This window comes from Chrysemys picta, chromosome 4, assembly GCF_011386835.1.
Source record: "Chrysemys picta bellii isolate R12L10 chromosome 4, ASM1138683v2, whole genome shotgun sequence".
NCBI classification, from domain to species: domain Eukaryota; kingdom Metazoa; phylum Chordata; order Testudines; family Emydidae; genus Chrysemys; species Chrysemys picta.
The window spans coordinates 25,442,378-25,458,015 of record NC_088794.1 but is presented as its reverse complement, the minus strand read 5'-3'; the positions used below and the strand labels follow the sequence as shown (position 1 = coordinate 25,458,015).

The 15,638-nt window shown below is 49.6% G+C and overlaps 1 protein-coding gene and 1 pseudogene across 1 annotated transcript; both read left to right on the top strand.

Annotated features, from left to right (window-relative positions):
- Positions 1-1,748: 1,748 nt before the first annotated feature.
- LOC101934717 (mas-related G-protein coupled receptor member H-like) lies at positions 1,749-4,905 on the top strand. The gene is made up of 2 exons (XM_065591758.1): positions 1,749-1,980; positions 2,418-4,905. Exon 2 carries the CDS (start codon positions 2,472-2,474, stop codon positions 3,438-3,440), a length of 969 nt encoding a protein of 322 aa, XP_065447830.1. The 5' UTR covers positions 1,749-1,980; positions 2,418-2,471; the 3' UTR covers positions 3,441-4,905.
- A 4,729-nt stretch (positions 4,906-9,634) lies between these two features.
- On the top strand, positions 9,635-13,551 carry LOC135982816 (mas-related G-protein coupled receptor member H-like; annotated as a pseudogene).
- Positions 13,552-15,638: the final 2,087 nt, after the last annotated feature.

Sequence of the window (15,638 nt, the reverse complement as noted above, 5' to 3'; positions counted from 1 at the left end):
GGTGGTAAGGTCAGGCTGGGATGATTTAGTTGGGGACTGGTCCTGCTTTGAGCAGGGGGATGGACTAGATGACCTCCTGAGGTCCCATCCAACCCTGATATTCTATGATTCTTTGAAAGACCATGTACTTGATTTGTCAGCAACATTTAGCTGCTGCTAAAAGAATACCACATTCGAAGACCCTGTGAAGCAAACCCTGGTGGAAAATGTAATAAATCATGGTTCCTGAATCAGAGAATCATTCTTGTCTCAGTTCAGCAATTTTGCCCATCTACCTTTCTGTGGCCTCATCACATTGAGTCCCAACAGTGTCAGGTAGCGATTTCAAGGCAGGAAAAAATGTGCCACATTATGCTGCTGAAGCTTAATTTCAAAAGCGTGAATGGTAGTGTAGAAATCTGTCCTTACTTGGTTGGGCCCCTGCATTCTGGTGTTGAGTGAGTTGAGGTGCTGTGTAATATCCGCCATGAAAACAATGTCTTGAAGCTGTTCATTGTCCTCGAATTCGGTGACACCTTTCACTTCCTGGTCCATGAAAAAATTGGATCTCACCATGCAATTCAAAAAATTACTTCAACCCAGCGTACTGGCTTAGCCAATGACTTCAGTGTGATACAGCAGTCCATGATGAATGTCCCGTTCTTCCAAAAGCTGGTGGCTAAGACCTGAAACTCAAATAAAATGTTCAGTTCTAACAATCACATCCATCACATGATTTAATTTCAGCATTTTACTACAGAGAGCTTCTTGATGTGAAATACAGTGAAAAACTGTTGCTTATGGTTGATTTGCAATTTGGCCTTCAATTTTCTCACAACTCCAGCTTTCTTGTCCATCACTGAGGGTGCTCTGTCTGTGTCCAGACTCACAGCTCTTGTCCAGTCCTCATGCAGTTTGTTCAGATCTTCCGCCAAGTTGCTGTAAAGGTCATTTGTTGTTACTGGGTCTCTCATCGGAATCAATTCTGAGATAATACAATAGAATCCCACAGTAGAGCTGTTAAAGAAGAAAGATTTTTTTCCCCCTGGATGATTTGGACAAATAAAAAATTGTTTCTGAATACATTTTTCCATTCAAAGATTCAAGTTTTGAATGAAAAATTAAAAACCAAAATATTTCAATTCTGAAATGTCACCATCGTTGCTCTTCGGAGATGTAGTTCAAGTGCCACTAATTCCCATTTTCCTCTATAGACTGGGCTCCCAGGTTGCACTACATCTCCCATGATGCACCACAGTCTTCCCTTTCGGTGAGAGGAGGCAGTTCATTACAGTAGTCACATGGACGCAGTACATAGTGGGAGATTTAGTTCAGCAGGATAGCCTGGCCCATAGAGAATGGGAGCATGAGGTAACACAAACTACAGCTCCCATGAGGCACCACAGAGGATAAAAATATTGTTGTTTATGCTTAAAATATTTCCACCTGTGATGTTTAGTTCTCCAACAAACAATAAAAAATGCAAGGAATTTGGACATTTATTGCAAAAATATTGATTGATACAAAAACCTAATTTCTCAACAACAAAGAATATAGATTGGAAATTTTTGACTGTTCCCCAATCCCATATTTCTCTTCACCATAAATGCAGCTTTCTACAACATCTAACTCATGCAATTTAATCTTGGGCAAGTCATTTCCTTTACGTTGAGGAAAGCAGGAGCAATGTGCTGAGCCCTGTCGCTACCTGATGTTATCAAACCACCCAGTGCTCACGAGACCTCCTGACGCTGTGATCTCTGTGTCCCACCACGCAGGGTGGGCAAGACATTTCTCTGCCTACACTTGGGAGGTGCTGGGTGTCACAGGGACTGGCAGGGACATTCTCCATGTCTGGATAACAGATTATTACTTGGAAAAACTTTCCCAAGAAGATCCAAGAATTGCAGTTAGTGACCGTGAGACACTGAGATTCTGAAGTGGATCCGGCCCAGCCCGGCTCCTGTAAACACTCGGTTCAGGCCCCAGGGAGGAAAGAAGGTAAGGAACTGCTGGATGGATTCAAAGCTCTTTGCCACCATTAATTAGACATGTTTGTTCTCTCTCTCTCCCATTATCCACTTCCCCTGGCCCCACCCCATCCCCAGTGCTGTTCCTTGTCCCTACATGGGCAACATCCTGTCCAATTTCTGTTTCTCTGTCCTTGTCTGTCTGTCCAGCTCAGCCCCTGTGTTTAATTCTGTCTCTGTCACTTGCTGTCAGTTCAGGATGCTCCCCACCGATCAGCCTTTCTCCAGGTCTCTCTCTGTCCCTAGCATCCCCCATGGCCATTATCTCTCCGGATATTTCTCACTCCCACTCATTGGGATCTGGCTCTACCTGGACAGGGGGCTGGGGAGGGACTGGATCAATCAGTGAAACACAGCGCTGGGGATGTCCAAGTCACTGATCCCCCTCTGTCTACTCTCTGCTAACAGGTGTGTGTGAGAGAGGGGGAGAGGGAGAGACCGACATCCTGCAGCAGAGGTTTCATGATGGCCGAGCTGAGCACAGTGTCTCTTCCCCCAACATTGTTTTACCTAGATTATGAAGTGGAATATAATAAGACTGGATGCCTACTGTTTGATGCACCACCAGGAGCCATCGATGGCATCACTTTGCTCATCTGCCTGTTCGGGCTGGTGGGGAACGGGATCGTGCTCTGGTTCCTCGGCTTCCACATTAAGAGGAACCCCTTCACCGTCTACATCCTCAACCTGGCCGTCTCCGACACTTTCTTCCTCCTGTGCTCGACTGCTTATCTCATAGTTTATGTGGTGGAATATCCATTTTGTGTGAATGATGTTTTTATTTACGTATTCTTGCTATTTAGCATGCCTGCTCTGTTGACGTACAGCACCAGCCTGTACCTCCTGACGGCCATCAGCACTGAGAGGTGTCTCTCTGTCCTCTACCCCATCTGGCACCGATGCCGCCGGCCAAAACACTTGTCTGCCATTGTCTGCACCCTGCTCTGGGCTCTCTCCATGCTGTTCTCCTGTCCAGTGGGTGTTTTTTGTATTGTTCTTTCAGGTGAACACTGTGTCATATCCTTCCTACCCATGTGTTTTCTGAATGTCCTGATATTCACTCCCATCATGGTTCTGTCCAGTCTGACCCTGTTCATCAAGGTTCAACATAGCTCACAGCGATGTCAGCCAGGAAAGCTCTATGCTGTTATCCTGCTCACCATCCTCTTCTTCCTCCTCTTCACTGTCCCTCAGAGTGTCCAGATCTTCCTCTTTTATCATAACATATTCGATTCCAGTGAGATATTTCACATGCTGGCCTCTGCAAGCAGCAGCATCAACCCATTTATTTACTTTCTAGTCGGGAGCTATGGGAAGCGGCGATTCTGTGGCTCCATCAAGGTCGCTCTCCAGAGGGTTTTTGAAGAGAAGACAGATTCCAGAGAAGATGGAGAGACCACCAGTGCAGAGCCAATGGAGACGGTCACTTAAATCCCTACAGCACCCAGCCTGGGAGACCCTGTTCTTAGCATGGAGATTCCGTAGATCCCAGAATCAAAGAACTTAGAACGGGAAAGGACCTGGTAGGTCACTGGCTAATTCTTCCCCACCCAGAGCAGAGTCCTTCCCTAGAGTGGATCCCCAGGGTTATTTGCAGTTGTAAAGAACAACAATGGGTCACATGGGGCCCAACCTGCTCCCTGTGGAATCAGTTTGGAAAGTCCTGTTGACTTAAATGGGATCAGGAGCAGGTCCATTATGGTCTGATTTGCTTTGTTCTAAAAATGCCTCTGACACGTAATTTCAGTTTTGGTGGCAAGTTTCCCGCAGTGTCACCTGGTGAATGTTATTGTCTCTTCTGTAAAGAATTAGTGTCGTGGACACCTCACGCCCTCCCCACTTTCCCTGTAAATATGCTGCGTGAAAATTCAATGGCCTGGAGAAATGGTGGTGGTGGGCGGGAGTGGGGGGGGGCGGAAATAATAGTAGCACCAATGTAGGACTATTCCTGTGTAACTCATTCCCCAGCCAGTTCCCTGCGCAGAGACACTCCCATGGAAGGTAGGGGATCATTCCATGCAGCTCTGGACTCCCGCTGATCCCAGCTGATATTTGAATCATTCACCTTTATTCCAATGCAAATAAGACAAACTAACTATCGACTAATCAAATTCAAACTCCTCTACTAATATTGCCAGGCACATGTGATCCAAAATGACCTGGCTAACTGCCGGGTATTCCTCTCTAACTCGTCTTCCTCGGTATTCACCCCGGCTTTGATGATTTGGGGAATGTGTGACAATCTGGGGAATCGATTTCCAGGTTATGAATTTGTTGTGAGATGACCTCTCTGCATGTATCGGTATCCGGCTGCAAACATCATTTTGATTGTACACCTGTTTTATTGCCTTCCTGCTGCCTCTTTACCTCCATCTTGGACTAAATTCTAAGGGTTGGTGGCCCAGGGATGCTACCTGAGGTTGTCTAATTTTGATGGTCGTCCATTCAAATGGAATCCCCTTCGGCATGGAGATGGTTGCTGCCCAAGGCACACCCATGATTCAAGTGTGACTTTTGTGGGGAGGTCACTAGCAATAGATCACCTGGTGAGGGACTCTGAGCACCTGATGAGGCTGCCAGGGTTTCACCTGGCAAAGGGGATGGGAGGTTGTAAAAGAGAGGTTTGTCAGTGGCCATTTTAGAGACAGCGAGATGAGGGCACTGACTACAGAAGAGAGAGAGAGAGAGAGAGAGAGAGAGAGAGATTGCGTGGTTCAGAAGAAGAGCCATGTGCACGATTGGGAACCTGGGACCTCTGAGGGACTCTGACCTTCACCCTAAGCATACACCAGTATGGTGAGGAAAGTGAGGCAGATTCCTTATTGCTTTGTCTAGATATGTATATTTCTTGCACTAGCTACAGTAAAGAGTGATTGGTTTGAAACCCTTTTTCAAAGCCCGTGTGTCTGTTTGCTTCACTATCACGACCCCCTGAAGAGGTGAACTGTAAACCCAGAGTGCTCACAAGTTTGGCAGTCTGGGAAAGGGTGTGTCTAAGCTACTGGGGAGTCTGGGGGGTCAGCAATGGTCCTGGGGGCAAGGGCTGCTGGGCCATCTGGTCCCATTTCTGTGAAGGGCTAACAGAAAGAGAGCCTGGGCCCAGGGAATGTGCCAGACAGGCCAAGGGGAGCAGGGCCGGCTCTAGGCACCAGCAAAACAAGCTGGTGCTTGGGGTGGCACATTTTTAGGGGCGGCATGGCCGGCGCCAGAATGCCGCCCCTAAAAATGTGCCCCAGCCGCCCTAGCTCACCTCCGCTGCTGCTGCCACGGCGCGCGAAACAGCTGATTCGCGCACCGTTATTCGCCCTCCCTCCCAGGCTCTCAAACGTGGGAGGGAGGGGAGCAGCGGTGCGCGAATCAGCTGTTTCGCGTGCCGCGGCGGCTCGGAGTCTCCCCCTTCCTCCCAGGCTCTCAAACCTGGGAGGGAGGGAGGGGGAGATCCCGAGCAGCCATTTCGCGCGCCGCTGCTCCCCCTCTGCCCCAGGCTTGAGAGCTTGGGCGGGAGGGGGAGAAGCGGCGCCCGCGCCGCGGCCACTTGGAGTCTCCCCCTCCCTCCCAGGCTCTCAAACCTGGGAGGGAGGGGGAGACTCCGAGTGGCCGAGGCGCGGCGCTGCTTCTCCCCCTCCCTCTCTCCCTCCCTCCTAGGCTTGAGAGCCTGGAGGGAGGAGGCAGGGCTGGGGATTTGGGGAAGGGGCGGAGTTGAGGCGGGGCCGGGGGCGGCCAAAATTGTTTTTACTTTGGGCGGCAAAAATCCTAGAGCCGGCCCTGAAGGGGAGGGAAATGCTGCAGCCTACTCAGACCGAGGGGCGCTTGAGAGCACAAGGGGCCAGTGGGTGAGACCCAAACCCAGCAGCCTGATGAGTGTCCAGCCGGGGGAGCTTTGCCAGGGCTGGGTGGGACAACGTGAATAAACATCGTGTCACAGTCACTTTGCTCGACCTGTGACTGCGCCTTATCTCTTGCCTGAATAGGAGCCTCTTGCAGAGGCCCCAATGTCCAGAAGTACCAGACCAAACAGGTTTATTCCTGGGGGTGCTCGTGTCATTTCCATTTCTTCTCTTCCTCCCAAAAGAACTGAAAACAAAAATTTCAGCAATGTCAAAACGTTTAGACATTTTCCAATGAAAGAGTTTTGACATTTCATTTTGTGGCAACTTTTCCTAAGCGAAACATCGATTGGAATCGAAAGGCCGTTTCAAAAGGATATGCGAAAAGCTGCCTTTGATCTGACTGGATTGGCTTTTTGATGCATCATTTCAGCAAGAAATACAAAAACCCTTCTGTTTTGGTTAGAAACAAACCGATTTTCTTTTCCCTGGTTTCTCGGTTTGACCACATAGAGCGGCTACATGGACGCTCTTACAGCAACGCAGCTGCATTGGTACAGCTGTGCTGATGTAAGCTCTCCACTCTAGACATGACCTAAGGATGTAGAGAAATTATATGAGGTTCAACCATACTGTCTGAGGAACAGCAGGCACTTCTGCTATTACAGGCTGTGTTATAATACAGACTCTCTGGGGACGGGGTGACATTAAGCTGCTATGGGACACATCTGTAGCCAGCTCGACACAGAAAGTGACAACCTCACACTAATACCATCTCCTGCTGCAAAAGAAAATCAGCCCCTGAAAACTGCAGTACAAGGTTTGCTGGATTTTATAAACATTGTTACTCACACAAGGAGCTGCTGGTGCTAATGGGGCTCAAACCCAGGACCGTCAGTGTGCAAAGCAGACGTGATAACCACTGCATTGCATATTCATTTCAGCAAAAATGGGTCAGCCATTTCTGAGCACGAGATCAGGGGAAAAAGATGCTCATGTTAAAAAGATTCCTAACCCAATTTTGTCACAAGCCTCTAGCGCCCTCATGCTTTGGAGCAGAGACTTGAAATTTTGCTGGAGGGTAGGAGGGGGGATTGCTCTGAGATCAGGGATGTGCCTTTTAGTGTTTCCATGAAAAATCACCCACATTTAGCCAGGCTATGAACATTTAAAAAATCTCAATTTGCAAATGCTCTATCCCCTCCCAGCTCCTACTTGTGACCAGACGGCATGTACACTCAGTCTACAAAGTGACTGAGCACGCTCGAACCTGGCACTGGCAGGGACCAAGCAGGACTTTCTCTGCAGTTTTTCCCAGCTCTGCATTGCTGGGCACCAGAACTGAGAGCAGGGAGACTGTCTCACGTGCATGCTCAATGCTCCCGCCAGCACGTAGGCAAGGTGGAGGAGGGTGAAGGAGCCAAACTCAAACATAGGGGAAACAGGAGGTAGACCTAGGCGACGTAGGGGAGGGGAGTACATTGGGACAGGGAACCTGGAGGCAGGGAGACTGGGACTGAGTGGGCAAAGAGAACAAGACAGGGTGCTGGGGGGAAATAACAAAGACTAGGAGGCAGGTGGGGCAGAAGAATAAGACCAGATGAGGAGCTCATGTTGGGGGAGACTGGGATTGGTGGGAAAAGGAGAATGGTACAAAGAGCTTGGGAGAGTGAGAAGCTGGTGGGGAGACTAGGACATGAGCAATGCAGAGAAGACAGAGGCAGTAGAGTCTGTGCCCACTAGAGCACACATCCTCCCGAGCCTGGAATGGAATTCCACGATTCCTGAGTCTACCCATTCCTCTCTGCTGGCCAATAGCACGGAAACACACTGGCAGAGTGCATGTCTCATCCGCCTCTGCTGCTGGGCCACAGAGATGATGATAGCCTACTACTGCTAGCAGTTATTCCATTAACTGCAGTGGCAGAGGATGGTATATTGGGTCTAAAGGGTCCAGCCCTGCTGATGACCCATGTGAAAATCAATATGGTGCCACATGAAGGAATCGTCACAGAAATGAGTTAATTGGGAAAATTAAAACATTAAGAAGGATCTCAGTTCCATGCTAATTAACAGTCAGATTACAGCCTATGTACACTGTCCATGACCCTTTAAACAATAACTGTGGCTTTCTCTCATTTCTGTCCCATGAGACTTAAACTCTGGAAGCCATCTCCTTTATGTTTAGGAGATCAGAAGCACTCAGCAGAGCCCTGTTGAAGCTTGATATTATCAAACCGTCCAGTGCTCATTAGACCTCCTGATACTGCAATCGCTTTGTCCCGCCTTGCTCAGCGTGGGGAAGACATTTCTCTGGCCGGTACTGGGTGTTGTATGCTGCACAGGGACTGGCAGGGGAATCCTCCACATCTGGAGGACAGATCATTACTTGGAAAACTTTCCCATGTGATTGTATGAAGAGAATCTCAGTTAGTGACAGTGTAACACTGAGATTCTGAAGTGGATCTGTTCCAGTCCAGCTCCCGTAAACAGTCAGATCAGGCCCCAGGGTGTTGGAGGAAGGATGGTAAGGGACTGCTGGATGGATTCTGTGCTCTTTGCACCCATTCACCAGACATGATTGTTCCCTCTCTTGCTCTCCACTTCCCCCAACACATGTATCCAGTGGTGTTCCTTGTCCATACATGGCCAACAGCCCCTCCCATTTCTGTTTCTCCCTCCCTTTTTCTCAGTCCATCTTGCTCGCTGTTTAATTATTTCTTTCTCTCTCTCCCTCTGTCTCCAGGCTGGTCTTCACCCATCAGTCTTTCGCCACATCTCTGTCTCTCCCTAGCATCCCCATGGCCATTATCTCTACTTATTTTTCACTCCCTTCATTAGGAGCTGGCTGTTCCAGGCCAGGGGGCTGGGGGGAGGGGCTGGAACGATCGGTGAAACACAGCGCTGGGGTTGTCCGAGTCACTGATTCCCGTCTGTCTGCTCTCTGCTAACAGCTGTGTGTGAGAGAGGGGGAGAGGGAGAGACCGGAATCCTGCAGCAGAGGTTTCATGATGGCCAAACTGAGCACAGTGTCCCTTCCCCCAACATTGTTTGGCCTAGATCAGGCCTGCACAACATACGGGCCACATGCGGCCCGTGTGGGCTCACTGTGCGGCCCGCGGGGGGGTGAATAGCTGGGCTCACTGTGCAGCCCGCATGAGGTGAGCAGGGAAGCCAACAGCCGGCTGGCTGGCTGGATGGCCGGCTGGTTGGCTGGCCGGTAGGTGGGCGGGGTGGTGAAGGGGCCAGTGTGAGGCTGGACTCCGGAGAGTGAGGGTGAGCCAGTGGCAGGAGGTAAGAGACCAGGCAAGTGAGCTGGCGGGTGGGGAGGGGTGGCTAAGGTGGCGAGCGGGGGGGCACGTGAGCCAGCAGGGGGGCTGAGGAGGCGAGCGGGGGGGGGGGCAGGTGAGCCGGAGGGGGGGCTGAGGAGGCGAGCGGGCGAGTAAGTGAGCCAGAGGGAGGGCTGAGGAGGTGAGCCGGGGGCAGCTGAGCCAGCGGTGGGGGAGCGGGGGCTGAGGAGGCGAGCGGGGGAGCAAGTGAGCCAGAGGGGGGGCTGAGGAGGCAAGCGGGGGGCAGGTGAGCCGGCGGCGGGGGAGGGGTGGCTGAAGAGGCAAGCGGGCGGGGGCAGTGGTGGGGGGGGCAATTGGGAGAGAGGTTTTTGTGTTACACATGCAGCTGAAGAGGCAAGCAGCGGGGGAGGAGGGGGCAGGTGAGCCGGCAGGGGTGGGGTGGCTGAGGAGGCAAGCGGGTGGGGGCAGTGGTGGGGGGGCAATTGGGGGAGAGGTTTTTGTGTTACACATGCAGCTGAAGAGGTAAGCAGCGAGGGAGGGGGGGAAGGTGAGCTGGCAGGGGAGGGGTGGCAGAGGAGGCAAGCGGGCGTGGGGCAATGGTGGGGGGGCAATTGGGAGAGAGGTTGTTCTGTTGCATGTGCAGCTGAAGAGGCAAGCGGGGGGGGCAATTGGAAGAGAGGTTTTTGTGTTACATGTGCAGCTGAAGAGGCAAGCGGGCGGGGAGCAGTGGTGGGGGGGCAATTGGGAGAGAAGTTTTTCTGTTGCATGTGCAGCTGAAGAGGCAAGCGGGTGGGGGGCAGTGGTGGGGGCAATTGGGAGAGAGGTTTTTCTGTTGCATGTGTAGCTGAAGAGGCAAGCGGGCGAGCCAGAGTGTGGGGGTATTGCCAGGGGGCAGCACGCCAGATCAAAGGGCACCAGGGTCTGGGAGGAACACGGGGCCAGTGGCAGCGGGACACTGGCCTGCAGAGGGCGCTCCAACGGCTGGATGAGCTAATTCCCAAGAAGACCAGCAGGAGGCGCCGCCTTACACGAGTGCTGGGGGGGGGTTCGGCGGGGCTGGGCGGGGCTGGGGGCGGGGTTTCAGCGGGGCTGAGGGGTTTCGGCCCTCGGCTATTTTCTTTGGAGTAATATGGCCCTCGCCGCTTTACGAGTTGTGCAGGCCTGGCCTAGATTATGAAGCGGAATATAATGAAACTGGATGCCAACTGGTTGATGCACCACCAGGGACCACTCTGCTCATCTGCCTTTTTGGGCTGGTGGGGAACGGGATCCTCCTCTGGTTCCTCGACTTCCACATTAAGAGGAACCCCTTCACTGTCTACATCCTCAACCTGTCCATCTCTGACACCTGCTTCCTCCTCTGCTCGGCTGCTTATTGCATAGTTTTAATGGTAGAATATGTGTTTTGTTGGAATGGCATTGTTATTTCCTTGCCCTTTCTACATGGCATGCTGGCTCTCATGTCATATAGCACCAGTCTGCATCTCCTGACAACCTTCAACATTGAGTGGTATCTCTCTGTCCTCTACGCCATCTGGCACCGCTGCCGCTGGCCAAGACATTGGTCTGCCATTGTGTCTGCCCTGCTCTGGGCTCTCTCCATGTTGTTTTCCAGACCAGTGGCTTTTTTGTGTGGTTATTTTGCAAATGAAATCTGTGTCATATCCCATGTACCCATCAGCATTCTGAATTTCCTGATATTTGCTCCCATCATGGTTCTGTCCAGTCTGACCCTGTTCATCAAGGTCTGACATAGCTCCCAGCAACATCAGCCAGGGAAGTTCTATACTGTTATCCTGCTCACCGTCCTCTTCTTCCTCCTCTTTGCTGTTCCCCTCAGTCTCCACATGTTCCTTGTTTATTGTAATGTGTATGATTCCAGTGCGATACCTTACATACTAGCCTCTGCAAACAGCATCAATCCGGTTATTTACTTCCTAGTCGGGAGCTACAGGAAGCAGCAATTCAGGGCCTCCATCAAGGTTGCACTCCAGAGGGTCTTTGAAGAGAAAGTAGATCCCAGAGAAGATGGAGAGACCCACAGAGCAGACCCAGTGGAGATGGCCAATTAAATCCCTACTGCACCCAGCCTGGGAGACCCTGTTCAGGGGTGTCACGTTATTGATTTGAACTGGGACCATATAGAACATGGTTGCAACCAAAGTCCTGTAGTGGCACCAAATCTTGTATAAAGGGGGTCAAATGAGGTGTCTAAGGCAAAATTATGGTTTACTGCTTATGATGTCTATATGTGTGTATCGATTTTGTATTTGAAGTTATGAATATTATAAATAAAGATATACTTATCTCATAGAGCTGGAAGGGACCCTGAAAGGTCATTGAGTCCAGCCCCTGCCTTCACTAGCAGGACCAAGTACTGATTTTGCCCCTGATCCCTAGGTGACCCTCCCCCCCTCAAGGATTGAACTCACAACCCTGGATTTAGCAGGCCAATGCTCAAACCACTGACCTATCACCCCAAGATATTGGCGCTATACTGTCTGTATTTCAAACTTATGCTATGCTTCTGGGAACCATCCCAGACAAGTTGGTGTTAGCTCTGCCTAGCCTGCTTGATGGCCCATTAAGGACCATCAGCTATACAATGGACCCATTGAGAGAAGGCAGATACACCTTGTAATTCAGCAAAGTATGCAGGAACTTGCCCATGTGACTCCAGACTCCATTTTGCTGTAATTTTCCACAGTAAGAACAAAGAGATGTTCTTACACCTGGAAAAGACTATAAAAGACTGATGTGTCATCTCCATCTGGTCTTCAGTCCTGCTTCATACCTCTGGAGGGACTTTGCTACAAGGAAGCTTTACACAAAGGACTGAATGACCCATCCCAGCTGTGGATGTATTGTACTCCAGAGAACTGATTTGAACCTGCAGTTTATTCTATCAGTGCTACAAGCCTGAACCAAGAACTTTGCCATTAGTGTATGTAATGGATTCCATTTAACCAATTCTAGCTCTCATCCATATCTTTTTCCTTTTATGAATAAACTTCTGGATTTTAGATTCTAAAGGATCGGCAACAGCGTGATTTGTGGGTAAGATCTGATTTGTATATTGACCTGGGTCTGGGGCTTGGTCCTTTGGGATCGAGAGAACCTTTTTTCTTTTACTGGGGTATTGGTTTTCATAACCGTCTGTCCCCATAACGAGTGGCACTGGTGGTGATACTCTAAGGGAGTGTCTAAGGGAATTGCTTGTGTGACTTGTGGTTAGCCAGTGGGGTGAGACCCAAGTCCTCTTTGTCTGGCTGGTTTGGTTTGCCTGAGAGGTGGAAAAAACCCAGCCTTGGGCTGTAACTGCCCTGTGTTAAGCAATTTGTCCTGAATCGGCACTCTCAGTTGGGTCACGCCAGAACCAGCATCGTTACAAGGGGCTGGAGAGTTTCCTAGATCAAAGAAATTAGAGATGGAAGCCACTCACTAAATTCCTCCTCCCCCAGAGCAGGATCCTCCCCTAGAGTGGATCCCCAGGGTTCTGTCTAGTTGTAAAGAACACAAATGAGTCACATGGAGCCTGCTCCTGCTCCCTTTGGAATCAATAGGGAAAGTCCCAGTGACGTGAATGGGAGCAGGGATGGGTCCATAATGGTCCCATTAACTTAGTTTTAGATGAACTCTTCTGCCCATCAGAGTTGACAGCAACAAGGGCTGGGTTCAGTATCTAGGGGTTCCTTTTCAATAACACAATGCAAAACTGGCTCAAACCCCCACCCATTGACCAATTACACACCACCCCCCTGGGTGCCTCTAAGAGGCAATACTTCCCCTCCTCACAAGCACAGTATCTGAGTGTAGCAAAAGCCTTTTAATAAAGGAGGGAAACAATGCGGCATTATGTTGGGGAAACACCACAAACAGGATTCATAACACAAACCATGAGCAAAGACCCACCCCCAAGTAAGTTTGGCAGTGTCCTTTTCCCCTCAGAGTCTTAAGTCCAGCAACCCAAAAGTCACCCTTCCCACAGTTTCTGTCCTTTGGATAGTGCAGCCCCAGAGTTCAGAAGTTCATCTGCAGAATTTACCTCCTAGCCTGGGGGGAAGGAGGCATAGGGGCACCTTAGACAGCCAATTGCCACATGCCACATCTCTACAGGGGGTTCTACTGTAGTCTTCACCACCAGCTACACCTCTCCACCAGCTGTTTGGCTAGCCACTCACCAATATGTCTTCAGGCCTCTGCCTCTTAACACAGCTCTCAGCAGGTGAGCCTCAGTGCAGGTGTACTCAGAACTACTAGCCCAAAGTAGGCCTAACACTTAGACCTAGTTTCAGAGTAGCAGCTGTACTTGTGGGCTGCTAGTCCACGAAAGCTTATGCTCTAGTAAATTTGTTAGTCTCTAAGGTACCACAAGTACTCCTATTCTTCTTTTTACTTAGACCTACGTATCAGTGATTTCAGCTTTACAGTATATAACAAGACTCCTAACAGGATCAAAATTAGCTCTATTACTCAGTAGCAAGACACCCCAGTATTAATATAATATAATATAATATAATATAATATAATATAATATAATATTCCCCCCTCCCCTCCCCATCAATTCACCAGGCTTTGGAACCCATGTCCCTTGCCTAGCAAGTGCTACTTAGTTGAGGGCAAGTCCCTCAGTCATAAAATGCCAAGTACAGTTCTACTGTCTTTGATTCACCTAATCAGGAAAACAACACTTCATTACTCCTGCCCCAATAACAACGAGACTGGAAATCCCACAGCAGCCAACGTGACCATTTGGGCAAGCAGTCCCATCATGCTAGGCAGGGTGGGTGAGCCCATGCAAACGAGATCAGCCCCTGAAGTCCTTTTCCACTGCTCACCACCAGATGTCAGGGGAGGGCTCATTCTGACTCTGCTTACATAGAAATGTCCCTGACAAGCAATTTCAGTTTTGGTGGCAAATTTCTCCTGGTATCACCTGGTGGATGTTGTCTCTTCTGCAACGAACTATTGTCAGAGACTCCTAGCAGCTTCATGATTGTCCCTGTAAATACGCTGAGTAAAATGCATTGGTCAGGAGAAATGGTGGTGGCGGAAATAACAAAACAACAGTGATGCAGGAATATCCCTGTGTAACTCATTCCTTAGCCAGATCCCCTGCGCAGAGACACTCCCATGGAATGCTGTTGATCATTCCATACAGCTCTGGATGCTCGCTAATCCCAGCTGATATTTGAACCTTTCACCTCCACGCCGGTGGAAACAATCCAAAATTACTAGAAAGTAATTAATAAATTAAAATTCATCTACTAATAATGCCTGGCACCTGTGCCCCCAAATCACTGTGGTAAGTGCCTGGTGTGAGTCTGTCTAATCCTTTTTCATCTGTATTCATCCTGTTGTTACTCTGTGTGACTATTTAGGGAATCAGTTTACAGCTTATGAATTCTGTGTGTGGTGATGAACTTTCTGTATGTCTGTTTATCAAGCTATGAACTCTATTTTGGCTGTAAAGCTGGTCTTTGCCTCCCTGTTGTCTTTTCCATCTTGGACTAAAATTCCAAGGGCTGGTGGCCCAGGGCTACTAATGAAAGGTTGTTTAATTTTGATGATTGTCCATTCAAACACAGAATGCTTGGACACAGAGATGGTTGCAGCCCGGGGCACACCATTTTTCAATTCTAAACTCCACAGTGGGAGGTAACTAGCCAACAGATCTCCCCGTGAGGGACTTTGATCACCTGATGAGGCTGATCAGGGGGTCACCTGACAAAGGGGTCAGAAGGTTATAAAAGAGAGGGTTTCTCACTGGCCCGGGTGGAGAAGAGAGAGTGGAAGGAACTGGTTGCAGAGGAGAAAGAGAGACTTCCTGATTTGGAGATGCCATTTACACAAGGGTGACCCTGGACACCCCAGAGGACTCTGAATGGAGCCCAAAGCATAAACCCAAGTGGCAAGGTGTGATGCCCTGTATCTCAGGGGAATGCCCTACACCCCCATGTTCATCTTTATAAAATGATTGTGTGGTATCCAATGCAAAGTTTGTTGTATTGGGTGTCTTTGGAAGGCTCATGATGCACTGAGCATGGTTGTTATAGTGATGTTATAGTAATTGTTACAGTACGATTATAGGTTATAATTTCATGTATATAGTTATGAGGCTGAAAATGTATCCTTATGGCTTAAAGCAAGCCAAGGCAAAAACTCTCCAAGAACAGAGAGACAGTTCACACCTCATCAGGGCATGTACGGGACAAACCCAGTCCAGCCTCACAGGAACAAAGGACGCTGGCCTAGGAAGCAACAAAAGGATCTGTTGGACTCTCAAGTGAGTCACCCTCCTTCCTTTGGTCAGTTTGGGACTGCAATGAGGTAATGCTCACCTGACTCTGAAGGGGGAGGGGAGCAAAGCCAAGAGGGAAGAAAGGACATGATAAACGGGAGAGACATTTGCCATGCTCGCTCTCTCTCTTCCACCTACATCTACAGACACCACCAAGCAACTGAAGCGCTGATCAAAGGGGAGAGCCTGACTGAAGGGCAACCAGCCAGCA